At 48.2% G+C, this 26,361-nt stretch overlaps 8 protein-coding genes across 8 annotated transcripts; 3 read left to right on the top strand and 5 right to left on the bottom strand.

The window, feature by feature from the left end:
* Positions 1-19: 19 nt before the first annotated feature.
* On the bottom strand, positions 20-3,330 carry BDV37DRAFT_180259 (vacuolar protein sorting protein DigA). Its single transcript, XM_032079471.1, has 3 exons — positions 2,892-3,330; positions 240-2,820; positions 20-179 (listed from the first exon to the last, which is right to left on the bottom strand). The coding sequence occupies exons 1-3, from the start codon at positions 3,100-3,102 to the stop codon at positions 95-97; spliced, it is 2,877 nt and encodes a 958-aa protein (XP_031938815.1). The 5' UTR covers positions 3,103-3,330; the 3' UTR covers positions 20-94.
* Positions 3,167-6,106, bottom strand: BDV37DRAFT_296239 (ubiquitin C-terminal hydrolase family protein; the record flags this gene model as incomplete). Its single annotated transcript, XM_032090071.1, has 4 exons — positions 3,167-4,718; positions 4,771-5,824; positions 5,880-5,969; positions 6,041-6,106. 4 exons carry the CDS (start codon positions 6,104-6,106, stop codon positions 3,559-3,561), a joined length of 2,370 nt encoding a protein of 789 aa, XP_031938814.1. The 3' UTR covers positions 3,167-3,558.
* Positions 6,107-6,716: 610 nt separating this feature from the next.
* BDV37DRAFT_180249 (mitochondrial 54S ribosomal protein uL5m) lies at positions 6,717-8,123 on the top strand. The gene is made up of 3 exons (XM_032079470.1): positions 6,717-7,002; positions 7,080-7,772; positions 7,847-8,123. The coding sequence occupies exons 1-3, from the start codon at positions 6,749-6,751 to the stop codon at positions 7,968-7,970; spliced, it is 1,071 nt and encodes a 356-aa protein (XP_031938813.1). The 5' UTR covers positions 6,717-6,748; the 3' UTR covers positions 7,971-8,123.
* A 1-nt stretch (position 8,124) lies between these two features.
* On the bottom strand, positions 8,125-12,215 carry BDV37DRAFT_180246 (STE11 family mitogen-activated protein kinase kinase kinase). The gene is made up of 5 exons (XM_032079469.1): positions 11,858-12,215; positions 11,345-11,716; positions 11,213-11,286; positions 11,000-11,151; positions 8,125-10,951 (listed from the first exon to the last, which is right to left on the bottom strand). Exons 2-5 carry the CDS (start codon positions 11,521-11,523, stop codon positions 8,672-8,674), a joined length of 2,685 nt encoding a protein of 894 aa, XP_031938812.1. The 5' UTR covers positions 11,524-11,716; positions 11,858-12,215; the 3' UTR covers positions 8,125-8,671.
* Positions 12,216-15,684: 3,469 nt separating this feature from the next.
* BDV37DRAFT_273624 (uncharacterized protein) lies at positions 15,685-18,458 on the top strand (the record flags this gene model as incomplete). The annotated part of the gene is made up of 3 exons (XM_032085093.1): positions 15,685-15,784; positions 15,893-15,947; positions 16,013-18,458. The coding sequence occupies 3 exons, from the start codon at positions 15,685-15,687 to the stop codon at positions 18,456-18,458; spliced, it is 2,601 nt and encodes an 866-aa protein (XP_031938811.1).
* A 617-nt stretch (positions 18,459-19,075) lies between these two features.
* BDV37DRAFT_254829 (uncharacterized protein) lies at positions 19,076-20,137 on the bottom strand. The gene is made up of 3 exons (XM_032082676.1): positions 19,660-20,137; positions 19,497-19,586; positions 19,076-19,435 (listed from the first exon to the last, which is right to left on the bottom strand). Exons 1-3 carry the CDS (start codon positions 20,011-20,013, stop codon positions 19,148-19,150), a joined length of 732 nt encoding a protein of 243 aa, XP_031938810.1. The 5' UTR covers positions 20,014-20,137; the 3' UTR covers positions 19,076-19,147.
* A 320-nt stretch (positions 20,138-20,457) lies between these two features.
* Positions 20,458-24,289, top strand: BDV37DRAFT_180194 (uncharacterized protein). The gene is made up of 7 exons (XM_032079468.1): positions 20,458-20,746; positions 20,811-20,897; positions 20,973-21,099; positions 21,167-21,344; positions 21,404-21,997; positions 22,049-22,599; positions 22,663-24,289. The coding sequence occupies exons 1-7, from the start codon at positions 20,718-20,720 to the stop codon at positions 23,692-23,694; spliced, it is 2,598 nt and encodes an 865-aa protein (XP_031938809.1). The 5' UTR covers positions 20,458-20,717; the 3' UTR covers positions 23,695-24,289.
* On the bottom strand, positions 24,108-26,308 carry BDV37DRAFT_180186 (adenosine kinase). Its single transcript, XM_032079467.1, has 7 exons — positions 26,103-26,308; positions 25,987-26,002; positions 25,762-25,915; positions 25,341-25,682; positions 24,919-25,256; positions 24,753-24,866; positions 24,108-24,617 (listed from the first exon to the last, which is right to left on the bottom strand). The coding sequence occupies exons 1-7, from the start codon at positions 26,152-26,154 to the stop codon at positions 24,572-24,574; spliced, it is 1,062 nt and encodes a 353-aa protein (XP_031938808.1). The 5' UTR covers positions 26,155-26,308; the 3' UTR covers positions 24,108-24,571.
* Between the last annotated feature and the right edge of the window lie 53 nt (positions 26,309-26,361).

Here is a 26,361-nt window from a genome sequence, read left to right as displayed (position 1 = left end):
AACGACGCCCGTCAAATCGGAAAGAGAAACACTCCAGGATATAACTCATAAATAAAACGATAACAGAGGTGGGAATTACATCGAAACATTGCTCTCACAATACCCAGTCGTCTGCCGCGTCAGAGGCCGTTATGAATGGCTTGTCGATTTGTTTGAGCGCATGGTCTCCGCAGAGGATACTATCCATGAGTTAGCTGCACCTTGTTCTTTCTGCCTGGTGGGAAGGGGTAGGTATTTACCAAGCCTCTGCTATCAAGCCATCTAATTCTTTGACTATCTCCTCCCGTCGAGATGAACTTATGTCACTGTTGTTTAGCTGCGCTTGCAGATCCCGTATATACTTCTTTTTGCCACCGGCTCCCTCGAGCACCTCCTTCCCCAAGCAGTCGCTATGGAAGGCGTGTTGACATGGGAAAACGAAGAGTTGCCGACTCAGAACTGGGAGTGAACAAAGCCAGCACTTTTCTCCGGGTTCCACGATGGCGTAGCGCATATCCAAAGCCGCGATTTCGGATCGGATCTGTCGCGCTGTATGTGCTGAGTTGTCCATTTCCTGGCGCAGGGCGTCAATATGCCGGGAGTAATCTTCCAGAGCACTGCATATCTCATCCTTGAAGTCATCGATGACAACAAAGTCTGGAAAGAACGGAATCAAGTCTTCGATGCGGAGGAGTTCGCATCGGCGAAGGAACTCAATAGCGTCTTTAATACCGGTTCCAGGTTGTTGAATCTTCTTCTCGGCCACGAGGAGCCATAATTTCTTTCGAAGCTTATCGTTCCCCTCCGGTCTGTCAGCAATGATAGCTGCTAGCTCAATATCTTCATGCTGCAGAGCCAGCTCTACTGCTTGGAGATACTGTCCCATAGCGCTGTAGATGTGGATGCATGACTGAAAGCGCTGGTGTTGAATACAAAGACGAAGGGCAAAATCCGCATCGTAAGGGGGTGGAGATGAAGCTTGTGACTGAAGATAGGTTAAGAGCCCTGCTTCCGAGGAGGAGATGCTCGAAGCATGTATTGATATAAGTGTGTTGTGCACTGCCGGTGAGGGTTTTGGGTGGTTGACGATGATGAAATTGAGGTATCGGACAGCTTGGTTCTGGTTAAGCGGAACATTTGACATCTTATTGTAGTTCAGCAGAGCAGGTATAAGTTTTTCGGGGTCAAGGTTCGTCTGTCGCATCAAGATATCGACCAAACCAGTAGCTGCATGGGTCATAAGCACACTGCTGTATTTGTAGAATACGTCAGGGTCACTTTGTCTCTGGAGAACATTCAGAGCCTCTGGCCATTTCTCGCGTTGGATCCAGTAAGAAAGCACATAATTGTGGTCACTGACGGCTGTGGCGAAATATAGCAGCTCCTCTTCCCGACCGTGACTACTGATTATGCCGTACACCGTCTTCTTATCGAGGTCGGACTTATACTTGGTGACGAACTCCTGAAACTCAGAACGGACACCACTGAGTTGGCCTTTGATATCTTCAGTGCTTGTTCCCTCTGCCACTTCCGCGTTGGTGGCCATGTTATCATCCAAGGAGTTCAACTTGGTCATGAACACCTCTACCAACCAGCTTGCAACCATTATCCGCTGCATTGACGATGATTTTTTGTAGGTTGATAATTGGCCAAGAAGATACTTTCGCAAAGCGTCGTGCTCCCCGCCATTAATCAGAGTCAAACAGACCTCCTCGAACCCCTTGCTACTCTTACCCCAGACTTTGGCCGCCTCCAGATATCGGCCCTTGCTGGCAAGAAAGTCACCTGAAGCAGTGGAGACCACATCCTTTTGTGTGCTGGAGCGAGCGTAATGAAGGGCCTCATCAAACATCTGTTTCTGCAGAAACACCTTCCAAATATCTCTGTCCTCGTCCTCGACTGCGATCTCGAAGATTTCTTGATTGGTGAACAACCAGTAGGTTTGTTGTGTAGAGTCTGCCAAGAGACCCAGCGTACTCTGTCCCGGTTCCAATACAGCCTGGTCATAAACGATCTCTTCGTTCATGCGGTTCACGGCAATAACTCTACCCTCGACGAGGGCTAGAATATGCCACTGCGAAAGCGTCATAGCAGTAATAGGATTCTGAATAAGCCTTTTGCCTCCTCGCGCAGATTCAGTAGCTGGAAAGAATGACCGCGAAAGCATATTCGCAGCCTCAAAGGGTTGGTTCACTTTCTCAGAAGAGTATGGAAGCTGGCCATGATATACACCTTGGGAGCTAAGCCACGCAAACTCCTTCGCAGTGTTCCTATCCGCAGCGCTTGGTGATATGGCCAGGGCTGAAGGTGCAGCGTTTGAAGCCTTTTGGGCCTCGTGCACTAAAGGTGTTTCTCGTTGGAAGAGATCGGCGTATATAGAGCCTCCGCCTTCTCTTCCATGTCTTCCCGTCCGCCCTATGAAATATGTTAACCTTCCATGGGTCGCTATCAGCACGCGCCTCTGCTCCGACTGAGTTTGAACTAGCTCCGCCCAAAGTCCTGTCACCGGCGAAGCCTCCGGCACTTTATACACAGCGGTGGCGTATCTTTCCTCGCGACGATAGAACTCGGTGGAGGGCTCGATATAAGCCTCGTAGATATGGCCATCTGTAGTTCCTAGAAGTATCTCCCTAGTAGAAGCGGTCGGAAGCGATGGGTTCCAGGCGATACACTCAATTGAAACTCCCTTCAACCGCGACAGTGGTTTGGGTTGCCTCGACTGGGTATGGAGATAGTAGTTCTCGCCAAGGGTGGTGGTAATTATTAAGTGGGATGCGGAAGGGTCCAGGAACATGCGACGAATAACTCCTATTTCCGAGGATTTCTTTGGAAGGTCGATATCTAGAACAGCCGAATTAACATCGTAACGAGGGGGAACTTGGAGATTCGGCGAGTCACAGGGCACGACATACCGTCTATATCTTCGGGGGCTTCCAAGTCAATTCTAAGAATACGATTGGTTGCGAGAGCCAGAATGAGTACATTGTTCGCAACTTGCGCAGCGACGAAATCCGCAGCGAGCGGGAACTGAAGCTGGACACGTCGGACATCGAAGAGTGCGGAGTCGGGGGTTTCAGTTAAGTTGCTAGGAGCAACATAACCGTTTGATGCATCCAGCGCCATGATGCGCTAATAGTGACAAAAAGTGCTATATCATAGCGGGTTCCCCGAGAAAGAGGGTCGAACAGTTGCTAAACGAGCTTGTGTCAAGCTGTTGACTGAGCGATTGATACCGATAGGGCGGGATGGGGAAGCTAAGACAGCTGTTGATGCCTTGGCATGACTCTTCTTGCCTGAGGCACACACTGGTCTTGTTCTATCAATGAAGCATTTCTTATAGCACAACCAGTTACCTACTGTGGACCGGTCTACCACCGTACAACATCCAGGGTCCTTGTTATACAGAATCCCGCCCCTAAAGTCTATTTCTAATGCATTCGCTCATAGTCTATACACAGTAACACCAGCCCGAATTTGCGTGGCTGAGATAAATAACAAGTGGCTGGGTATCAAGCACCTCTCTCTAGAAGTGTGGAATCATGAAAAGCATCAATCATGGAACTGTCAAAGATGCATCGTTCACATTACAGAGCACTCCCGCTCCAGCTTTCGCCCAATCTTCTCCCTGGACTTCTCCTTAGACTTCCCTTTGTTCTTGGTGCTTTCCTTTCCGCGTGTAGGACTTTTCTCATTGCTTTCACTGCTTGTTGACATAGCCCCCTCGCCTGGTGGCATGTTCTCAACAGCAAACTCATCGTCCTCAGTCGAGAAGCCATCGCCGTTGACTTTATCCCTGCTGCGTCGACCGGTGAAACGTGAGAATGTAGCACTAATTCTGCTTTCGCTAGTTTGGCTCCCCGCACGGCTGCCAGGTGCGCTTCTCCGGTTCCTTGAGGTATGCCGAGAAAATGAGAAGGAGTTCCTCCCTCTATCATCGTCTCTTGGGCCAAGTCTCGGTGACGTCGATGGCACCGCTCGTACCTGAAGTCCTCCAGAGGCATTCGACTCAACTGCGTCGGAGAAGGCCACACTATGTTTTCTGTCATTCTGCTCCAGAGGCAGGATTTCTGCATTATCCGGGGCGGTGATTTCAAAGCTCGGTCTGTTCGAGCGGAGTCCCTCCGTATGCCAACTTTCAGGAAGATCACCCCCCGAGGTGCTTAATTTCTGGGATATTGCCGAGATGTCTATTTCCTGAACATCATCTGACATTTCAGAAGAAGGCGCCGTGTCTGGGAGATTGACCGCCGCAGCATCTTCATTGACCGGCAGGATTTGGTAAAATAGAAGATACGGCGACTCGTGCTTCAGGGCTCGTTCAATATCAACTAAAGTCACACGCTCCGCGGCCAAGTCATCAAATCGCATCCAATATTTGGTGGTATCCGAAAAGGCTGTCTCCGAACTATGAGAGCTAGTTGGGGGAGCACCAGCACTAGTGCCCCTAACAATAGCAATGTAATGCCCTGAGTCAACCGAGTTGCCTCTATGACAAATCATTGCCTGCAAGGACAGCTTAAAATTCCCGTATATCGGACCCTCTTCGTCCAAGTTATCATCTTGGATGAAATGGGGTAGTCCAATCTCTGTTGGTATATCAATGAAGGTATTAAGTCGGACGGCTTTACCGTTTGGTAACATAGAATAACGCTTTAGGCACAATCCCAGTATTGGTCGTTTTGACGAAAAATGTGCTGCAACCTGTGCATCATTGGTCGGTGTATTATCCGTATACCAAGCTATATCGATGTTATCACCCGCGAGTATAAGGAACGTAACAGTAGGTCTTACGTATCAAACTAAAGAACTGCCATGCAGGCATCATGACCTCTTTCCGATATGAGCCTCTTCGTTGTGATGTCATGTTTCCATCGCCTTCTGAGTCAGGAATAAAACGTTCTTGGACGATGCTGCTTCGCCTGGGCTTAGGTGTGTTTGAGCCACTTGTTTCCGTCACCGACGAGATTGGGGTCACTTCATCAAGTCGAGGAGGTGATAGGGTTGTCGGGGATGTCGAAGGGGATGGACTAATTTCCACTGTCTCGACGTGCGTCGTGAAACCCTTCGATAATGAGTCTACCGATTTAGTAGATCCCACAGTGTTACGCCGTTCAAGGTGTCGTTTCACTTCTATCCGATTGTTGAAGTATGATTCCAAACAATCCTCGAGTGTGACAGTGTTTCCATCATGAGGCTCCGGTATCGCAACCTCTAGTAACCTTTCATTAACAAACTTGTGGTCATCGCTTGCATCTTCCTTCCCCGTATGATAGATGTCCATTTTTAAAGTAAGGAGCGGCAACTCCAGCTTTCCTGTAATAAATGTGAACGCTTCCGACGTATCTTGCTGACGTAGCTTAGCAGCATCTTCCCAGCCACATTCAGCTAGTGCGTCCTGCAGGTGTTTGGTCTTCAGACATCCCGTCAGTGTCTCTTCTCGTTGCAGCGTAAGCAGAAATAGCACACGTACGAGGTCCGTTGTTATAAGTTTTCCTGACCGCAGCATGTTGACCCAGAGCCTTAACAGTATGACAAGTTTTCGACGAGGCTCGTCATTGAAGGATTTGTATAGGATAGCCTCAAAGCAATCTAAACGAGCAAACATCGCAAAAAGAAGTGCGTCTAAATAGCAGGTAACTCCTTGACGATTCTCTGCTCCCAGAAGCTTCGTACTTGGCGTATATCCCCTTATGATCCCTTCTATAGAGTCCTCGAGAAGTAGTAGTAAGTCAAACGCTTTGTCTACATCTCCCTGGGCATGCGATGATTGTAGGGCATAGCCAAAGTGCTCCTCTTTAAGATTGGTGATACCGAGCTGCGCGATGCGACGCTCAAGGAGCTTGACCTGCTTTCATAAGCTCCACTGCATAGGTCATGCACCTAGAGGCTACCTTTCTCACCTTCTTCTGCTGTTCCTCGTCTGTATCTATTGGTGCTTGGGTCGACGAAAAGAAGCCACGGAAAAGGGGACGGGAAAGAATATTCGAAGACTGGGAGAAAGCAATATTAGCAACTAAGCATATAGACGACTACTTTTAAGCGATCTTGGGTTGCACTGTACCTCGTCTTTCTTTCCATCTCTGCTATTTCGCTCGCGCCTAGTGAGAAACCTGTGAATGCCGCTCATTTTGTACGCTGTAATGTGGCTTTTGCTGATTAGGGTTCAGAGCAGGAGACAGGTGTGGCGGAATGAGGGTTAGATATATGTCGACATGAGGAAAGTATTAATTCAGGCTCCAATATTTCCATGAAGCGTGTGAGAGCAATTCTTAGTACGGTTACTAGACATATCATGTGTCTAGTTCTTCTGATAGCTGAGATCTAATGTGAGTCGAGGAAATTGCGTATACTAGGCTTCAGCTGAAATCGTCCAGTGACATCACATGTGTGACACGAGAGCAATTTGAGTAGAGCGCCAGATCCAGCGGGCGACAGCGGTCAGTCTAGGGAAGCAAAAGTGCTGCGAAGCCCTAAAGTCAATAACTCATGACTTTGGCACCGGATCGGCAGCGATCTAAAGTTATGGATGCCTAGCTTGCTGGATTTGGCGCGGGGATGATTGATTGAAGCTGATCACATGTGGATCCTCCCGCCTTTCTGTCTGCGGAGCTTTTGCTCGTTGCCTGACATTGCCGCCAGGCCCTTCAGGCAGCCTTATCGTATTCACGTGATCATGCCCCGAAGTCGATGTGTCTCCGACCCGGAAAACAATTTTTGGGATGCCCGGCCTTGAACTAGTCTACAGCGACAACGTCCCGTGTAGACCACAATGGCTGCTAGTGAGCCTCCAAGATACCTGGCAAGGTCATTGCCACGGGCATTTGTCCCCACCGCTCGCCCACAGGGCTTCTGCTTGCGGCGCAATGTCTCCGACCAAGCCTCGTCGAAGGCCGCGCCGGCCGACCTCAATGAACTTGAATCGGCGACTTCTCTGACTTCGACAACGCTTTCTGAGGCTACTGTGAAGTCATTCGATCCAATTGCAAGGACCAAGGCACGGAAGAAGCAACTGCCACGCAGTCGGTGAGTTTCCCTCGAGCATCTTGCGATCCGGATCAAAAACCCCCGGTCAACGTTCGTCTCTAACCAATAACTTCCAGTTATCAATTTCGTTCTCCCAAATATGATCGTGGTCCTCTACACCCTCACCAGCCCCCTCCGCCATCCGATCCCTCTTCCCGACTCTACGTTCCGGGCCCCTTCTCTCTTCCCCGAGTAGAGCAAACATACCAGTCCACCGTCGCGTCCGACATCCTCACCCTCTGCTATGTTCACAACCCCCCGGGTTTCAAACCACCACAAAAGGCCCCCCGTCTTCGCTCATGGGATGATAGCTCTCCATACCACAAGAATAGGCCGCTCCGTGGACCCCGAGGAGGTGATGTCCTCCGTCTTCTCCGGAAGCCGATCAATTTCAACAATGTCCCCCAGCTAGAACGCATCACCATTCACAGCTACGTCAAGCAAGCAGCCCAGGAGAATTCGTCATGGTTGCATGTTGCAGGAATGGCTGTTCAGGCTATCTCCAACGCTAGAGTGGAAACCTTCAAATCGAAGACCAGTGTGGCCACCTGGAGTATTGCACCAGGCAGAGATACCGTTGCTGTCAAAGCAGAGCTTCGTGGTGAAGATATGTTGCACTTCTTTGGAAAGTTGGTTGATGTTGTTATGCCCAGGATCAAGGACTGGGAGGGTGTCAAGGGTAGCAGTGGTGACAGCAGTGGAAACATCACCTTTGGTCTTGAGCCTGAGAACGTGGCTCTGTTCCCTGAGATCGAGGTGAACTATGATATGTGAGTCTTACTACCACGCCAGTACCGGGAAGAGACCGCGTATGACATTTGGCTAACGTACGTTCGACCTTTAGGTATCCTCCGAAGATGATTCCCGGTGCCCATATTACCATCCACACCTCAGCCAAGACGGACAAGGATGCCCGGCTTCTCCTCAGTGCCATGGGTATCCCTTTCTACGGAAAGATGGTTGACTAAAGGAGCCGCAACGATACCATTACTGGGGAAATCTGCAAGATTTAATCAAGGAAGGCTTGACAAAGGCCAGTCATGTACACCCGAGCGAATATTTGTACTCTCATCTTCGTTTTCTTGGCATTGAATATGTAACATGGAAGTTTTGTTCACTCGTTAAATTCATGTAAAATATGCTCTATATCATTAGAACCTTTATTGCACATTATCCCATCCGCTTTGGTGGTCGTTTGACCATCCAGATATAGTATTAGACATCTACCCCCTCACTTGTGGACTGGATCGAATGTCCTTGATATCTCTAAAAACAAGGAACATATATAGGTATATCATTAAGATCCCTCAGATCTGCCAGGACAGAGCCCCGCTAATTAAAATATAAGAATAGAATAGTTGAAGTTCGTGAATTTCGAACACTTTATGTTCAGTTCTATACAACATCATTTCATCATGTCGACAATGAAATTATAACTGGGCTGGTTGGGGTAACCCAGAGAATTGAATGTCCAGAAAGTCTGCGATACTGGGGAATGGTGGAGTAACCAAAGAATGATAATAAAGCACAAGCATTCAAAAATTCATAGATCTTAAAATCTCAAAGTGCTTAGCGGCATATAAGCCTGGGGTATTCCTCAATCTCAATCAGACACTGCAAAATATTTTTTCTGTTTCTTTTTTACTTTCCACATACAGACGGACTGGTTTCACGCAATTGGCGTGGCGAGGAACTGACACTTCAAAAGCTCGTCAGCACTCGGCCGTTGCTCATAGTCAACCTGGAATGTCATGTCTAGGAATGCAACAGCATCCTTGCTTGCATGCTCTGGCGCAGGTGGTCTGGCTTTGTTGCTACCAATAGCGAAAATGGCCTGCAGCTGACTGCAGTCAGGGAAAGGGTGAGCGCCTATAAACATCTCCACAACCAGGCATCCTAAGCTCCAAATGTCTGCTTTCTTGGTGTGGGCGGTCTGTCGAACAACTTCTGGTGCCATCCAATATACGCTACCCTGCAGCGACGGTCGGTGTAGATGACCACCCCCTGTGCCGCTGGCCCGAGAGCCAAGGACTGTAGAAGCTTCCACCCGTTTGGAGATACCGAAATCCGAGATCTTGATACCACCTTTGTTGTCCACAAGAATGTTTGCACCCTTGATGTCGCGATGTATAATATCACGGCTGTGCAGGTACGAGAGACCTGCAAGTATCTGTCGTACAAAATTCTTGATTAGAGGTTCTTGGAAAGTGTTGTATTGCTTGAGCATTGTAGCAATAGATCCACCGGGAACGTATTCCAGGAAGATATTCAAATACTGGTCATCAGCAGCGGTACCGAGATACTGGACAATATTTGGGTGGTGAAGCCCTTGCAGGAGTTCAATTTCATGTTTAAGTGCGGTAACCATGCTGTTCTTCCGTTTGTCGAATTCTGTGCCTTTGGTTGCCGATGGTATCTCAACTTGCTTGACCGCCATAAGCTCTCCAGTGATCGCATGCAAGGCCAAAAACACACTTCCAAAAGATCCTTCACCAATCAAAGAGCCTTTCATCCAATTCTTGGGTGCGAAGTTGTTTCCAGCGAGAAAGTCATTAAGACCATCATCTTCCTCTTCACCATCTTCAGCAACTAGAACGCTCAGTCGTTCATTGAGTGAGCCTCCGTCAGTTGCAGCAACGCTTGCATTCTCATCCACGAGGCTCTGACGAGATGTACTGGGATCGTCAGAACCACTATCGAAAGAAACGTATGATTTGCGATTTGGCTCAATGGGAGACTCTTCCTGAAGCGGTTGAAGGGGGCTTGACGCGATAGAATCTCTATACGTTGCTTGAGGTAGGCTGAACTTGGAAACTGACAGAGGCCTCGAAGCGCGAGTGGGTTGAGCACCAGTATTAAGCCAAGTATCTGCAATACTGGGGATAGGAGGTGCATCTCTTAAGCTGGATGCGTAACTTGTATTGCTAACGACACTCAATCGACTTGCTGCGCGGCTCAGGCGCTGTGACCTCCGAATTGACATGCGCATGGTCTTCTCAATATCTTCCCGGTGGTGACTAGGGAAGTAAGATGTGATCTCGTGAATAATCATCTCGCTAGGTGGTCGAGCACCAAAGAACGATCGTAATTTGGATACGGCGTGTCGCTCCGTATTCAGAACTTGCAAATCATGCTCACTCGAATTCTGATGTCGAGCAGACATGGGTGAAATCGGTTGTTTTATATTATGCCATGGCTCACCGGTGAGTTGTTGAATCTTGAACTGTGTACGTGGATTTGAGCTATTCAGGGCGTTGATATGTGTCGCTTGGCTTTCATCAATGGCGAGTTGAGAGGCACGCCGAAGCTCGTCCGTGGCTGGCTCTCCAGCATGAATCTTCCGTAGTATTAGGCGGCCACGCTCAGATTTCTGGTTGCTTTCGCAAATTTCCATAAGCTCATGATCCGCCAGCCTCCTGCAGTTTGACGGGTTTGGCTCCAGGCCATCGAGCACATAGAAGCAGTAGTTCCGATATTGATGCTCAGGAAGTTGCAGCTTCTTGAGCACACACTGTATGATTTCATCGGCCGTCGTGCAATGTTTGATGTTCAATACTTTGGTCTGTCCGCCAGTATAGATTATTCTAATAACTGGCGAGTTTGGGGGAAGAGACCCCATTGTCAGGCCATCAATGCTAGGGTTTTGTCTCAAATGACTCCTCTGCGCCTCGTTAGGGGTCGGTGGGTTTCGACTGGCACCGGAACTACCAGAGGAGTTTTGACCGAAGTAGCCTTGCCCTTGTTCCTTACGAGCGCTCTCCATCGGGCTAGCGACATAACGTTGGGCCCGCAAGGGCGATCCTGGCCGCGACGATGGTTTGTAGCCATGGGCATTATCAGCAGTATGAGAGAAACGACGATTATTCAAAGTCGGTTGGCGGCCAATTGAGGGACGACTGGATTGGGATGAGGCGGGTGTATATGCTGACTCGAGAGCGGCCAATTGATCCTACATCGGATCAGCAAAGAGCTCCTAACACGCAATATAGTAACCTACAATATTCCTTTGTTTTCGGTTGGCAACAGATTTGTTCCTGAGCTGCTTTATAGCGACGAAGATGCGTACCCGATCACCGACTTTTTTAATACCCATCTCTTGCAGAATCTTCTGGTCACACTCGATAAGATTGTTGCCATTGAAGTTGTTCGCTATATGCTGTCAGCGTCTGTTTATCGCGCGACTGTAACAAAAGTGGGATTCAGGAGCTACCTTTGAACAAGGATTCATATTGCCCACACTTGATGCTATGTAACCACGTTATGACCTGCTTCTCGTCCCAAGACCTATCGTGGTGTCAGCTTCCTGCAATACTCTTCTCTCAACAGTACATGAACAACGTACCTGACTGCCTCAAGTCCATCCTGTGCTTCCGAGAACTCCGACTCCGTGGGGCTCGTGAATGACATTCCATCTTGATGCGTTGTAAAGATTGCTTTCTGGGATGGCCCAGAGTGGTAAGATGTTGGTGTCTGGGATGTGGAGATCCCCAGCGGAGAAGAGTACGTAGTCTTTGCGAGCATGGTTGAAGGGGGGAAGCAACCGTAGAGCGTCGTCCCAATCGTCCGGCGATACCTATAGATCCCGTCTGCAAGTAAATGTCACCCCTTATGCTTTGCCCCTGTGTAACTGGCGAGGAATTGGCTCGTGCGGCGTTGTGGAAACGTCAAGTCCCAGCAGACGTCCAGAATAGTCTAATGCATGATACAGAGCAGCCTGCAGGGTTCCAGGCACAAATTAGCTCCATCAATTTCCTAAAAGGGGGATGACAGACGAAGATAAGGATCAAGCGAGTACAGATTTCCAAATATAGAAGAAAACGAGATGAGGGTCCAAACACAAAAAATGGGTTCGTACCAAGGTCAACACAACAGCAACTGTACCGTGAACGTGAACCGCAACCAACCCCCACAGGATCAATCCTCTCGTCCGTGCCAAGGTTGGACTGCACTCTGTGGAAGGTTCACGATCGGAGGTTATCAGCGATAACGCTCCCACTAGCGGAGGGATGATAAGAGGGGAAGGAGAGGTGAGATGAGGTGGGATAGCGCTCAAGGGTCGGAGAAGGGCGATGGATAGTAACTGGTGATCCCTTTGGGAACTAGATGGCGAAGGGAACGTGGCGGAGAGGGAGGAAAGCAACAACTGTTGCCGTGCTCTCTCACCTTAAGGTTTTTGCTGGTATCTAAAACCGTCTAGTCTCGTTACAGACTTGGTATCTGTCTGGGCCCGATCGGAGGGGGGGGCGAACGATGGGCTCCTCCGACATGTGCACTGTGTGGGATCTCCTCAAACACGCCGCGCCGGATGATAGGCTGTCAAGGGGCCCGATCTGAAACAACGGGCCATCAGCTGCTCTCTTCCGAGCCTTAGGCTTCTTGCCCTTTACCAGTTTAGTGGCGGCATCCAACTTTTGCACTATTCTTAGGTGGTTGACGCCGTCGCTTCTACTCTGGTTCCATGGTTTCTGTGACCTTCAAATCGGTGAATAGCCGAGCAATTGCTTAATTATTTTTCTATTATTATTTTTTTTTCTGGTGTACCCCTTTTTAAATGAAATTGAATGTGTTACAAGTTTGGCTGCTTCTTCATATATTCTTCCAAGTAGCTGAATAGGCAGGAAAGGTTTTGTTAAATTACTAGTACTACAATACTAACAACATTCCATCCATCAATAAACCTGGGGTTCATCGATAGGTTCGATCATCAACTGCTCCGCGCACGCACACACCAGTATCTAATTATGTTTATCCACAATTTCGGGCTACTCCTGATTTATAAAAGCGGCACTACTCTGTACAACAACATAGATTGAAAGAAGCACAATAGAAACAGTACTAGGTATCTAGTAACCCATTTATCCACAGAGAACAATGCGATTGCTCATTCCTGCAGGTCAGCTCTAGTCATCTTAGGTATATGTTCAAATTCAATGGGACTTACTCGAAGTGATTGATATAAAAGTAAGCAGTGCGAAAGCAGCTGACGACTACTGGTTCCATTATGAGGTGCGTCCTTTATAGCAATATTTAATATCGGTTGGATGTTAGAGAATGTACCTATTCTTATCCTGGTGGGTGTGGTACAATTGGCCTGGTGTTGTTTTTGGTGGGGTTCTGTAACAAGCCAACAGTAGATGCGGAGAACTTCGCCATTTATTCCATACAACGCGGATAGGCATCTCAGTTCTAATCTCTGGCTCCGAATTAAGCGATCTATTGCAGATTGTGTAATCACCCGAGAACAGTTAACGTCAATTTCAAAGGGCCTTGATGTCGTAGTAATAATCATCTAGATTTACCTTATCATCTGATTAAATAGCTCACCTACTGTATGTGTGTCAGGGAGACAGTATTATATACAAAGAAGTGCAGTAATAGCATCAGATACTCGCTGCTTTCGAGTAAGCCAGCATATACTCCGGAGCAGGACACCGCAATGAGATAAACTCCAAGAGGTTCAAGCCGAACCAGTCCTAGAGTTGCATGAGGTTAGAACGTGTGGACGTTCCCTGCTGATTCCCTTGTTAGGAAACAATAATAGTGTGTCAGGTGTCCGTGCAAACGCATTCAAACTACTGGAGAATACGGCAACGGGCCGCATTTTCCGTCAAGCTATTGCGCTGGTTCTTGTTACTCATTGGTATCCAGCCCTTCTGTCAAAAGGCTCGTCACGGGCCCAATAAATGCCGACCCTGTCATAACCGCCCATATAACACTGTGAATAAACGTTCCCAGGTACAAACCAATGCTGTGTACTGCTTGAAATTGACGAGTCGAAGAATCGATTTCGGCGGTATTTTAGCCTCGTAGAGTCCCACTCTACCTAGCACCAGAGGTACAACAGTTTACCAAGAGGATCATGGGAATGTCACGTTCCCTCAAAAATGACCAACAGAAATTTCGTACTGGAAGCAGTCGGAAGAAGGATGCCAAACTAATCAAATTGAAAAATTCTTGAGAAAATATATCCAGGCATATTCCTCGGGTTTAAGAATGTGAACTGTAAGCAATCCAATGCAGCGGGTAAGAATATTGATATAGAGAATCTAAGTCCAGGAAGCAGCCTCCACGAAATCACCATCTATTACTGGATCGGTAACTGATCCAGTAGTCCATACGGCGCTTTGAAAAGCAAACGATGTCCCTCGCTCGTGTAAAGGTACGAGATCGGCAATGATGTTCTTGGCTAAGCTGATGATACCTCCACCAGCAGAGCCCTGAACACTTCGCCCTACATATACTGTAGCAAAAGTTCTTCGATACAACAGCGACAGTTGATCCAACAGTAAAGAGGACAGGCGAAAGTATGACAAGATGCTTGCGACCAAAAGTTTCCGATGAAGACCAAAATGTAAGCTGGAATGCCGTTTTGTTGAGCAGGAAGGAGGTACCAGTCCAGAAAGCTTCAATGGCTGAACCTCTAAGATCTTGAGGCATAATCAACAAGTCTAAATACTATTAGAAGCAGACCATTTGCAGGGAGTCAGGCGTATAGGCAGGGCAATGAACAATGAGGTTCATTTAAGGCAGCGGCAAGAATCGCAATGCAAATGCCGTTGAAAGCAGTGTACAATAGAAAGCCAGCAGGAAGCCGTTGCTATTATTCTTGACATGTTTTAATGCTAACGGTGGACATGGCCAGTTTCTTTGCTCGTCCCGAGTGGCTTATGAAAAAGGTGACGAGCAATAAAGTGACACTAAGAAATTAGGCAGGATCTAGTGTTCAGGTTGAGGAGGTATTTAACCAAAAAAAAAAAAAAGGCTTGACGAACTTATGCACGCCAACAGATAGTTTTAGTGGTTTGATAAGAAAATGAATACCTAGTATGGATCAATCATCCATGATCCGTCTTCTAATGTACAGAGTAGTCCAACATTCATTCCACTTCCGAAGCATGCGAATTTTCTATTCTAGTTTCTTTTACTGGAAACCTCTTTTTACTTCTTTTTATTACTTCCCCATTTTTTGTTCTTTAACACTACTGTTGTAGTTTCTATATCGGACTGAGCACAGCGTACATTTACTTTAGATAGGGTTCATCCCCTCCTGTTGCTTTATTATAACTATGAACAAAATCCAACCATTGTTGGATAGCATGGTGTTATACTATTTCAATTTGCCAACATGGATGTATATGTCGAACAAGTTCCGGTGATTAAATCCAGTAAACCCCCTCTTTCCTTTAAATAAGTTAGGAGTAAGTAACTCTGGTCACTGGTGAGGAGACGTAAGTGTATGATGCGAAGGTTGTATTAAAAGCAAATATCTCCGCACCAGTGGGGAGGGCGGAGTGTATCTGCGTCCATTAGTATTCCAATCCTTACCCAAGAGACCTACCGACAACCACGATTGTTTTATTCCTCTCTCCTCAATCAGACCTCGGAATAGTTCAGAGGCTTCATTCTTCCGTAATCCACCACACGGAATCTATAGCTCAATTTGGTGATGTATCCCAGCCTCCACGGGAAACTTCACTGACTCGTGACCGAGTTACTATCCAGACAACTTAAAAAGGTAATGGTGACTTTAGGGCTTTGATGATCAGACAACAAGAGTCCAACGTCCGCGGCAGCCACGTGACCCCCCTCGCAAAACCCCCTCATGACAACCCCACAGTTTTTCTTCCCCGCTCGCAGGTTATCCATCAAAGGACAAATGCTCCAATTCCAAGGCAATTCGCTATGGAGGACGAGAGAACTTCCCCTGGGAAAGTGAGAAAGAAGTCTACTCCCGCCAACCGGAAGTCCCTGTCTTGCGAATATTGCAGCAGGTCTTTTGCGCGTCTGGAGCATCTCCAACGCCATCTCCGCACACGTTGAGTAACCCTGAAGACGTCCCAAATTGGCATCTGCCTCTGCGATGTGCACTGTGTTAATCGTTTACCTACAGATACGAAAGAAAAGCCCTTTTCATGTGACATATGCTCCAAATCTTTTGCAAGAAGGTGAACACACTTCGCGCCTCGAACACGTCTAATCCACGCTAATCCCGAGCTTTACTTGTCTGTAGCGATCTGCTCGTACGACATGAGCGACTAGTTCACCCAGCGGAAGCAGCAGCCAATCGCGAACACCGAAACAATAGTCATCATGATGTCCCTCAGACCCCGTCATCCATAATACAACCGACCCACCAAGAGTCGCGCATGCTAGAGCTTGCAGATGCCGTCCCAGTGCAAACACAACCAGTTCCGCAGCCCCCACCAGAGGTGCAGGTCCAACCTCCTCCAATAGTCGAAACAACTCATTTCAACCCATCCTGGGGGTACGATCTAAATCTGCTCTCTCATGCTGCTAGCCATGTGGCTCTTGAGGGCCAGCAAGAAAGCCTCGAGTCGATGCGTAAGCCCTCACAGAGCGTAGGCCCTCCCCAGCCGTTGTCTCAAATCCCGGAGAGAGCAATCACAGACAATTATGGTGTTGAGCCTTCTTTCCTGGATCTCACAGACCTAGGCGACCCCGTCCAAGACTTTACCGTCTTCTTGGAAAGCGTTGGCCTCTCCTCTGACTGGGACTCTGGCGTATTCTCGTCGGTGGAAGAGCCTATGCTGACGGCAAATATACCAATTGACTCGAAGCCGCCTATTCGTGAAAGTGCGAGGCTTGGTGCAGATATGATGGGCGATCCGCGTGGCCCAGCCGACGAGCCACCGTCCTTTTCTAATTTTGGATCTCGGCTACCGTCTCTACAGCCAGAGCCGCAAGACGTTGATGATCGTCTTGTATTTGGTGATGAAGGTCCGCGTCCAGCTTGGGATATTTCGAATACAGATCGTCAAGTCTTTCTTTCAAAACTTGAGGAATTTGCCTATATTCTCCCCAAGGGCTTCATCCCACCATCGAGACATGCTCTGTCACGCTTTTTCGCTGGCTACATAAACGGACTAAATGAACACCTCCCATTTCTCCATGTGCCGACACTTTCGGTTGCAAAATGCTCCCCTGAGCTCACTCTCGCATTAGCAGCCGCAGGATCTCATTACCGATTTGAAAACAATCGAGGAATCGAGCTTTTCCATGCCTCGAAAGCCATTCTTCTGCAGCGCCTCCAGAGAAGAGACAGCAAGCAAGTACAGTGCCCTTCGTGGAATTTTGTCTCTCCATCATCCGGTTTTCATGACTCGAGGGGCTCCTCTACCCCGTCAAATAATGCCAATAGCCCGTTTCAGCAACATCACATCCCGCATCCGATCGACTCGCCCTCGGGCTACGCACCCCAAGATTCGGACGCTCACATGGAAGTAATCAGAACATTCTTGCTGCTCACAGTGTTTGCTTCATGGGAAAGACATCCTGAGCTATTGCGGGAAATTCTTTCCCTTCAGAGCACACTGGCTCGACTTGTCAGAGAGCATGGACTTATTGAGCCACCTCCTAGTGCTGATCCCAACAACTGGGAAGACTGGGTACGAAGAGAAGGTAACAGGCGCACAAAGTTCATCGTATACTGCTTCTTTAATTTACACTCTATCATGTACAACATTCCCCCGTTGATCCTGAACGCAGAGTTGAAACTAAACATGCCATGCTCACACGACGTTTGGAAAGCCAACAACGCCAGCCAGTGGCGGCGGGTCATGCGTTCGCGACATGGGCCGGAAGTTTCATTCCAAGAAGCTTTCGCTAAGCTATTCGTCAAGTCCAATTTATCAAATTCATCGACACCCATATCACCGCTTGGGAATTATATTCTCATACATGCCCTTATCCAACAAATTTTCTTTGCCCGCCAGCTTTGTCTATCTGCACCAATGATGCAAGGCACTAGCCTGAGGCATGAAGATTTGTCCACCTTGGACAATTCTTTAAGTGCTTGGAAAGCATTGTGGAAGCGCACTCCAGAATCGAGCATTGACCCTCAAAACCCGGCAGGCCCAATAGCATTCACGTCGACTGCCCTTCTTGGGCTTGCCTATATCAGGTTGCATGTTGATTTAGGTCCTTGCCGCCGCCTCATTACCCAAGACCCGATTCAGATCGCCAGGGCTCTAGGTGAATCTCCGCCTGTAGCACGGAGCCCGCGCCTCATCATGGCTTTACTGCATTCTGCGCACGCACTTTCCATCCCGGTTCGCCTCGGGATAGACTTCGTAGCGCGGACCCATTCATTTTTCTGGAGTATTCAGCACTCCCTTTGTAGCCTGGAATGTGCATTTCTTTTAAGTCGTTGGTTACTTTCTATACCGGTGACGCAGGCTGAACAAAGACTGTCGGAGCATGAGCGAAAGTTGCTCTTGTGGATTAAGAGTATGATGGATGAGACTGACATGGCCGTTGATCCTCCAGGCGCACCTGATGTGGAATTTCTGGCTAATCCCTACAAGGCAAAGCAACTCAGCATTGCCATTGTACGAGTATGGGCGAGGACCTTCAAAGGGAATACAAGCTGGGCGATAGTGGACCTGGTCGGGTCGAGCTTGGAAGCTTATGCAGATCTTCTGGAAACGCAGCTCTGATTATCTATCTGGCTTGGTACACGCGCTAGCCGTTCGGGGAGATTGCGTTGGAATAAAGCGTTTAGCAGGGCTGGTAGCTAATCCGCGATAGCACCCGTCATGCCCTGTTAGCTACAAAACGCATGTGTCCCTGCTCTATTTGCCCATTGGCCGGTAATGTCTCTGGATGAACACCAGCCAGCACAAGGCGTCCGGTCTCCGCCAGTTATACCTTCTCCTGTTGCTAACCTGGTCATCAATAAAGGAGTTGGTGCTGCCCGAATCAGTAGTGGGATATGGCAGCTTGACTCTTGTGTTACTCTGGATGATATGTGATGTTATTATATACCCCCCATCACTTATTCTCTTCACCTCTTAATCATGTATATAATTGTAAGCTCTCGTTAAGGAGGCAGAAAATGTTGCGATATGATTATCACGCTTTGACACCAATGATTTGTTTCCTTTCACTTTACCCTTTCTCCTACATTTGCTCTCAGTCGCCCTTGAGAAAGTGATGATTGCACGCTTTATGTTCTCCCTTGTTTATTTTTGCCTGCCCTTAGAGGCTTGTCTCTATCAATAATGGTGTAACGCCTACGGAAGGTCTTTCAATTTGAATTAAATAGGCTTGTTCTATATACTCACTAGTCTCGGCACGTATATTTTAGCCATCTGTATTCGTTGCTTCGTTATATGATTCCCTCTCATCAGTTGGATCGTCTACCATGGCCTTTTGCAACGCTCGTTGGGACAAATCGCAAAGCAGACATTGACCTCTCAAGCTGAGCTATTTCCGATTCACCCGGTTGTGGCTGAGGGACTATGTCCTGTCCAGGAACTGGTTTAGAATAAGATAGAGAGCTTTGTCGGTGTCTAAGCCGACCTTCCTGTGGGGAAGTTGGAGTTGCCGAAATTCGACGTCTATGCGAGTTCACAGGTCGCAGCATAGAGGTCTGCTTGTCTATACCATCGTTCACTATGTAAAAATTGTAGGTCTGTGGTTCAGCTATGTCAGACACTGTGCACCAACTTAGTTCCCCCCCCCGAGCAAATTACCTTGGGAAACATATGTTTATCTATCAAGTGCATCCTGCGTTTCTGCGGCGTCGAGCATTTCCGCTCGCAATCTTCAATAAAACACCCGTACTATATCCGACCGAGCATTGTGAGCCAGAGCTTTGGGCTGTCAAACGAATTGCTCAACATCATAGAAACATACAGTCTTTTCTCCCCGGTCTTTTTTCGCGGCAATCAAAGGATCATGGTTCTCCTCAATATGTAGATTCAAGAAACGGTCAGTGGGAAAGTTCTTCCCACACGCTGTGCATCTGTTAACATGCGTTTGTTTGTAATGAACTTCGTAGTCATCATATGAGGGGAACGAGAGTGTCTCCCGATGCGGCGGCAGTGAGCATTGCATTACTTCTATCCCAGAATTGGCGGTGTCGGATAGATGTTTTCTGGGTCGTTCAACAGAAGTGATGGAAGATGCTGGCGACGAGGACCTTGAACCGGTCTCTGGAAGCTGGCCAACAGAGGAGGATCTAGAGATGCTCCGGGAGCGCTTGGACATGCTGGCTGTCTATTGCTCTTATAGTTCACTCGTCTGGTTGGGTGGATGTTATGCAAGCGTCTCCTGCAAGGCTCATTGGGTACCTATGTATCAGGTGTTCTCGCCGACTCTGCCAAGTATGTCCATCAAAATTCGTATTGGAATTATGATAGGTTTTATTCTGGTTTGTGTAAATCAAAGCTCGTGTGATCTCTGGAGGCACTATTCAAGAAGGAAGAGGATCTTGATATCATTGAAATCTCTCATCGAAACAGTGTCTGTAATGAATGAGCCATTACGTTCTGTCCTGTCCTATCCCGTATTGTACTGTAATCGGTTCCTGGACACGCACTAGCCACAGCCAAGCAAACCAATCACCGCTCCACGGAGCCACATCTCATCCGATTCAACGCCTGTCTTTTTCGGTCGCCGTCCAGAAGTTCCCGTGATATTGGGATTTTCTTTGCAACGAGCGGCTTGAACCCCTCGTTCTTCGTTCCTGCGCGTGGGAGACTATCTTCGTTCTATTACCATTTGGCGCCCCCATCTCGGTGCAATCACTCTCGACCTTTGCTTCCGACCAGCGCCAACCCACCCGTTCTGTATATACTACTGATGGATCGTTCACTACTCTCGTCGCCCGCAGACTTCCAGCCAGCCATACCCATCTGACGGGCGAAGTCGACGGTGGAGTGACAACGGGCTTCGTTTCACTCTTCCTGAGCATGGCGTCCGCGTTTCAGAATACGTGGCAGTCAGTATTCTCATATATTCTTCAGAAAAGAAATGAACCCGACTTTCTGAACCGCAATGTACAGGATTGCGCTCGACATCGAAAGAGAGCTTCTGAAGAGCCTTGCCGAGAAAGAGCCTACATTTGCTGAAATCTCGCATTACCTCTCTGAGTCAGTTTATCTCCATCCAGTCACTAGATGATTCGTCTCTCATGCGCATTGTTCTGACAATCTCCATTATCGCAGACTCCGCGCAGCTTGCCAGAATGCCATCCTCCAGGACTTCGATGCCGCTCGCTCCATCGACGTGGAAAGTCGCCTTTGGGATGCACATCTCAAAATTAACAATCGGTTTCGTAAATTACTCTCTCGCGTGAGTACTCGGGCTTTGGGAATCTCCCTCGATGAGACTCATCTAACTTACCACACACGCAACTTAGTTCCGCGAGCAAAACGGAAAGAAGAAGAAACCAGTAGAGCGACGAAAGCTTGAGAAACATTATCTCGAATTCATCAAAACAAGTCAGCGGTTCTATAGAGGATACATCCAGCAATTGTCGTCGCATTTCGGGGGAATTCCGGAGCTTGAAAACGTTGCGCGGAAATTCAGTTTTGACAGTGAGCAATCCCGCCCTCTCCCTCGTAAACTCCCTTACTCAGTCAACCCTTTGTGTTAGATTTATCTGCGGAGGATTCCACGGTACAACCGGTTGGGGACCTTCGAAAACGTATTCTGCAGTCATGTCATGCGACCCTTATCCGTCTAGGCGATCTCTCACGCTACCGCGAAACCGAACTGGTCGGCAAGGACCGAAATTGGGGTCCGGCCATAGGTTATTATGATCTTGCCACAGTGATATATCCAGCCTCTGGAGCCTCGCACAATCAATTGGCTGTCATTGCCCTCGCCGATGGTAACCACTTGCGGGCCACTTATCACCTCTATAGGGCACTAGCCGCCCAGGAACCTCATCCGTCTGCTAAGGGCAACCTAGAAATTGAGTTTAGGAAGGTTAGGAACCTGTGGGCTAAAAGAGAGCTGATTCGCCCCGAGGATGCTGGTATTCCTGGTAGAGCATTAGCTCCATGGTTTGTATATCTACATGCTCAGTGTTACAAAGGCACGGATTTTCCCGAGCATGAGGAGCTTGAAAATGAGGTATTGAATCAACTCGCTGTTGATTTGAAGGAGCGTTCCCTAGAGGGCACCTTACAGAAATTCTGTCTAGTCAATATCTCCGCAGAAGATTTTTCTAGGACACGCTCCAATGGTAAGTCTCCAAGTATGACGATTGCAAGAGCCGCTTTAACCTATGCTTCAGAAGAGTCCGTGTCAAATGCACGCCTCTTTTTCCAGCGTATCAATTTGAAAACCTTCTTTACATTACTTCAGATCCTATTGGCTGAAGTGGAGCGGTTCGCGGTCGAAGAATCAAACTATAAAGATGGAAAGAATGGTCCTGACAAGATCACTGCTGTTGCACGACGTGTTTTGCCTGCTCTTCGAAACTACAGCTCTTGGCTACTTACAGTGAACCATCAGTTAGTGGCTCATAAAGAGGAGAAAGACACACCTCTTTCTGTCCAAATAACTGAGTTCTGGAAAATATACGCCAACACACTGACTCTTCTCGCATCCACGTTCGATGTAGTCCTCCTTCCGGAGATAGACTATCTTTTGGAAGAAGATGAGGAGACTCTGTGTTTTGTGCCACTAAACACAGAGGCTACATCACGTAGATATTTGGATACAAGTGGCCGCCAAAAGCCTCGGATGAATGATCTAGGAGTGGAAAGGAATCATCCAAACATGGAGATGCTTTATCGAATTCGAGAATTCGTAATCGATGGGTTAGATATGGTTGTGAGCAATGTATGCAGCAATATTCTCCCTCTGTCTATTAGAATCGGCTGCTAATACGTTCTCTACCTTCAGAAAATCCCCATAGCTCTAGTCGACGATGGTGACAAAAAGACATTCATTTACAAGGAGGAAGGGCTTCCGTCTCAATTCTTTGCCAGTCCCTCAGGACATCACCATACGGTTTCCTCAGCGAGTATTGAACGGGAGGACATTCCACGAACAACACAAGACCCAACTTACGCTACCGATTCCAAAAGTGTTTTTGGGGGCTCTCAGTCAGCGTCGATGTCAGCCAGTATGCACCGCATTGTTGAGGGTGTGGAGCGTTTGGTTGAGTCGGACTGCTATGAAAATACCCCAGCGTTGCCGGAGCATCTCGTCTTTCCACAAAACAACGAGCAACCCAGCTCCAGCCATATCTTCAATCCTAGTACGGACTCAATATTCCGGGAAGAGAGCATTCCTGCTCGTCAGACCCCCATCGCTCCACCTGGGCTTGGCCACTCTATGGCAAATTCTGCTGCTCTAGCCAGGGTCCCATCATCACAGCCATACGCACCGCGACCCTCCCTCCCTGGTATCCCTAGTATATGGAACATGGGCCTCTCACCAGACGTTGGCGATGCATCTTCTCCCAGGACTCCACCAGGCCTTGGGCAACACCCAATTCAACATTCCGGTCATCTGATACCAGGAAGCATCGGTAGCCCAAGCCATCACCTATCCCAGGACTCAGCTATGAACGATCTCATACTTCGTCAGAGTCTAATGCACCAATCCCAGATGCAAAACCCTCTGAATGGATCCAGTTCCATATCCTCGTGGATACCCTCATCAAATCCCACCTCGCACCACCGTCTTTCTGGCTTGGGGTGGGACAACAGAGGGCTACTGGATGCTGCAAGCTCTCCGCCGCCCCTCGGTGCACCCAGCCAGCCCCTTTCAAGTGGCTTGGCCAATGCCTCGTGGGCAAATGATGCGTTCCTCGCTAACACGCTCTCCTCAGGCGCGGGTTACCCCAGCTCTGGATTCGGCGGCAGTCGCAAATCTGCCACCCAGTACGGTGCTATTGGTCAAACACCTCCCTGTGGACATGGAGGGTGACACTGATCTCTTGATGGTATGAGCATGGGGAACAAGTCTCCGAGAGTTTTTGAGATAAGAGGCATACACGCAGGAAACGCGGGTGCGAGCTTTGGTAACCTGGCTCCGATTTGTGAGCGTCGGAAGTGCAGTGGCGAGATTATGCAGCATCTCCCTTCGCTCCCATTGGTTAGTCCAGTTCATAGCATACCTATCAAATCCTGCTTTTCATCTGCAGGCTTGTGCACTGTCACATTTCCCGCGTGGGCTCATTGGCCATGCTGTCGTTAGACCGCTGGTATTAAAGATACAGCCATGTTCACTAGAGAAATATCGGGGATAGGCTGTATTCAATAAGCGCTCTACAACTTATTCGTGAAGTCGGAAAGGAGACCATATATTGCAGATTCATGCGTTCGCGGAATCGCATTCTGGTCATAGGGGCGAAGAGTCGGGATAAGGATTACGAGCCGAATTATAGTTACCCAGATTCATTTGGATTATCTCTTTCTTTTTAGCTGTCAGAGAGCTGTACCAATGAGACTATTCATTTAGAAACGATATCTCGAGACCTGGTGTCCAGTCTTACGAGCTGAATTCAAGCATAGATCGTTGAAGATGGTAATAGATTTATTTATGTATGTATACCGAACCAAATATGCGGATCATTAACTCGTTGTTGAGAACGTCATATCTGCAACTCCAGTCTATCACGTAAAATCATCAAGTAATGGGAGCGCAACTCTCAAGAAGATGTTGATGGAAAGAAGTCTAAGACGTTAAGTCAAAAGACAAGTGGGTATTAGAAGGTTGAATCCTAAAGAAAAAGAGAGTTCTTTGTCACTGCATGCTATCCTTGCAGCGCTGTTTAAGTGTTATGGATAGAAACGTGAATAATTTACGATCGGTTGGTGGGAGCGTAGGCCTTCTTGGGGAAGGGGAAGCTAAATCATTATGTCAGACAGTCATATTCTCAGAGAGGTGACGTGCAATCCGCCAAATGTACTAGCCAGCAAATGACGTCCGCTAGTGTTGGTGAAAAGCATTGGCTCGCAAAGGATGATCAGGGAATTACTTACGAAGGTCCCAACTCTTGGATGCTAAGGCTGGCGAGCCACTGGCCCATGTCCATGCTCTCTTCAAGAGACTTGCCTTGCACAACACCAGCACAGAAACCACCAGCGAAGGCATCACTGTAAGTCACATCAGTCATGCTTATGTTTTCGATGGAAAAGGCCCACTTACCCGGCGCCGTTGGTGTCGTTGATTTTGTCCTTAGCGATCTCAACCACGCTGAACTCCTTAACCTCAACTTCGCCGTTGGGCTTGACGGTAGCAGCTACGGTAGGGAGAGTACCCTGAGTCACAATGGCGACTCTGGGGCGGCTGGTGTTCTTCTTGGGCAGCTGAGCCAATTTCTTGGCGATCTCAACGACATCATCCGTACCCCATTGGTGGCTCTTGGAGTAAGCACGAGCCTCAGTCTCATTGCAGAAGGTGTAGTCGGTGTAGGGCAGCACACTGTCGAGCTGGTCCTTGAAGAACTCAGGGATGAAAGGGGCCGAAAGAGAGAGCATGAAGATCTAAGAGAGCGCACATTTAGTACTAATCCATTGAGAAGGAACATTTACATAGGGTGAATTCCGTAAGTCGTCAGAAATGCATACCTTGTTCTTTGCAGCAGCCTCTTCGCCAAGAGCCTGGATAGCGGGCACACACACAGTAAGGTGATAGCCACCAACGTAGTACACCTGAGCCTTCTCAACAAGAGACCAAATTTGAGGCTGCTTAAGATGCTCAATCTTGTACTCATTAGCCGCAGCAAGGTGGGTGCACATGCTACGGTTGTGGCCAGTGATGATCACGCCGCACTTGCCGGTAGGCTGGGCATCATCCACACGGTACTCGGTGTGCACACCAGCCTTGGTGCAGGTTTCCTTCAGGATATCGGCATACTTATCACGGCCGACACATCCAATGTAGAGAACAGAGTTGTCGGGGAGAATGTACTAACGGGTGACATTATAGTTAATATACGAATTATCAAAAAAAAAGAAGGGAAGATTTCAAACATAGTTCAGACCATACCTGAGCGCCACGGGCAGTGTTCTGGGCGGCACCACCGGCAATCAACTTAGCATCATGGTTCTGCAGCAGTTCCTCGTAGAGGCCCATGTGCTTATCCTCGGCGAGAATAGCATCGTTGTCCTTCAGACCATACTTCTGGAGAAGAGCAGCATCACTATACGGTACTGTATCAGTACATGTACTATATTTCAACAATATTTTCAATGGCGAAGGGCTGTAACATACCCAACAGCTTGGATATCTGTATATTACAATCGGAAAGGTACTTGCATTAGCATTGTCCCCAGATCACAATTTTTACAGCTTCTATCAAGCCAGATAGGATAATAGTCCTCACGTACCGAGGAGAGGGTTCTCCAAGCAAAGAAAAGGGTATCCTTGAGCGGCAGCCATTGTCGTTTATGTCAACAAGGGAAAGTGCGTGTAAAGAAAGGATGAGTAGAGGAGACGGGTGGAGAGGAAGTAAAAAGGTCAAGAAAGAAAATCTCTAAGGGGAGGAAGAAGAGGAGAAGGTGAGGGTGAGAATGCAAGAAAAGGTGGGGGAGGGATGATGGTCCGGAGGGGCAGCAACAGAAAGAAGACCCGGATCATATGCCGTAC

The sequence above is a fragment of the Aspergillus pseudonomiae genome, assembly GCF_009193645.1.
Source record: "Aspergillus pseudonomiae strain CBS 119388 unplaced genomic scaffold BDV37scaffold_63, whole genome shotgun sequence".
NCBI classification, from domain to species: Eukaryota; Fungi; Ascomycota; class Eurotiomycetes; order Eurotiales; family Aspergillaceae; genus Aspergillus; species Aspergillus pseudonomiae.
This window is presented reverse-complemented; position numbering and strand designations above follow the sequence as displayed.

Excerpts from the sequence above, each read along its gene's own strand:
- BDV37DRAFT_180259 (XM_032079471.1), bottom strand. The coding sequence starts at position 3,102 with ATGGCGCTGGATGCATCAAACGGTTATGTTGCTCCTAGCAACTTAACT. Across the intron at positions 2,821-2,891 it reads AGCCCCCGAAGATATAGACG|ATATCGACCTTCCAAAGAAA; the intron begins GTATGTCGTGCC and ends CGGCTGTTCTAG. Across the intron at positions 180-239 it reads GGCTTGATAGCAGAGGCTTG|TATCCTCTGCGGAGACCATG; the intron begins GTAAATACCTAC and ends ACTCATGGATAG.
- BDV37DRAFT_180249 (XM_032079470.1), top strand. The coding sequence starts at position 6,749 with ATGGCTGCTAGTGAGCCTCCAAGATACCTGGCAAGGTCATTGCCACGG. Across the intron at positions 7,003-7,079 it reads AAGCAACTGCCACGCAGTCG|TTATCAATTTCGTTCTCCCA; the intron begins GTGAGTTTCCCT and ends AATAACTTCCAG. Across the intron at positions 7,773-7,846 it reads ATCGAGGTGAACTATGATAT|GTATCCTCCGAAGATGATTC; the intron begins GTGAGTCTTACT and ends TTCGACCTTTAG.
- BDV37DRAFT_180246 (XM_032079469.1), bottom strand. The coding sequence starts at position 11,523 with ATGCTCGCAAAGACTACGTACTCTTCTCCGCTGGGGATCTCCACATCC. Across the intron at positions 11,287-11,344 it reads GATGGACTTGAGGCAGTCAG|GTCTTGGGACGAGAAGCAGG; the intron begins GTACGTTGTTCA and ends ACACCACGATAG. Across the intron at positions 11,152-11,212 it reads ATATGAATCCTTGTTCAAAG|CGAACAACTTCAATGGCAAC; the intron begins GTAGCTCCTGAA and ends GACAGCATATAG.
- BDV37DRAFT_254829 (XM_032082676.1), bottom strand. The coding sequence starts at position 20,013 with ATGTCCAAGCGCTCCCGGAGCATCTCTAGATCCTCCTCTGTTGGCCAG. Across the intron at positions 19,587-19,659 it reads AAGACCGGGGAGAAAAGACT|TACGGGTGTTTTATTGAAGA; the intron begins GTATGTTTCTAT and ends GGTCGGATATAG. Across the intron at positions 19,436-19,496 it reads ATAAACATATGTTTCCCAAG|ACCTACAATTTTTACATAGT; the intron begins GTAATTTGCTCG and ends GCTGAACCACAG.
- BDV37DRAFT_180194 (XM_032079468.1), top strand. The coding sequence starts at position 20,718 with ATGGCGTCCGCGTTTCAGAATACGTGGCA. Across the intron at positions 21,998-22,048 it reads TTCTAGGACACGCTCCAATG|AAGAGTCCGTGTCAAATGCA; the intron begins GTAAGTCTCCAA and ends CCTATGCTTCAG. Across the intron at positions 22,600-22,662 it reads TAGATATGGTTGTGAGCAAT|AAAATCCCCATAGCTCTAGT; the intron begins GTATGCAGCAAT and ends CTCTACCTTCAG.
- BDV37DRAFT_180186 (XM_032079467.1), bottom strand. The coding sequence starts at position 26,154 with ATGGCTGCCGCTCAAGGATACCCTTTTCTTTGCTTGGAGAACCCTCTC. Across the intron at positions 24,867-24,918 it reads AACGACACCAACGGCGCCGG|TGATGCCTTCGCTGGTGGTT; the intron begins GTAAGTGGGCCT and ends TGTGACTTACAG. Across the intron at positions 24,618-24,752 it reads ATCCAAGAGTTGGGACCTTC|CTTCCCCTTCCCCAAGAAGG; the intron begins GTAAGTAATTCC and ends ATAATGATTTAG.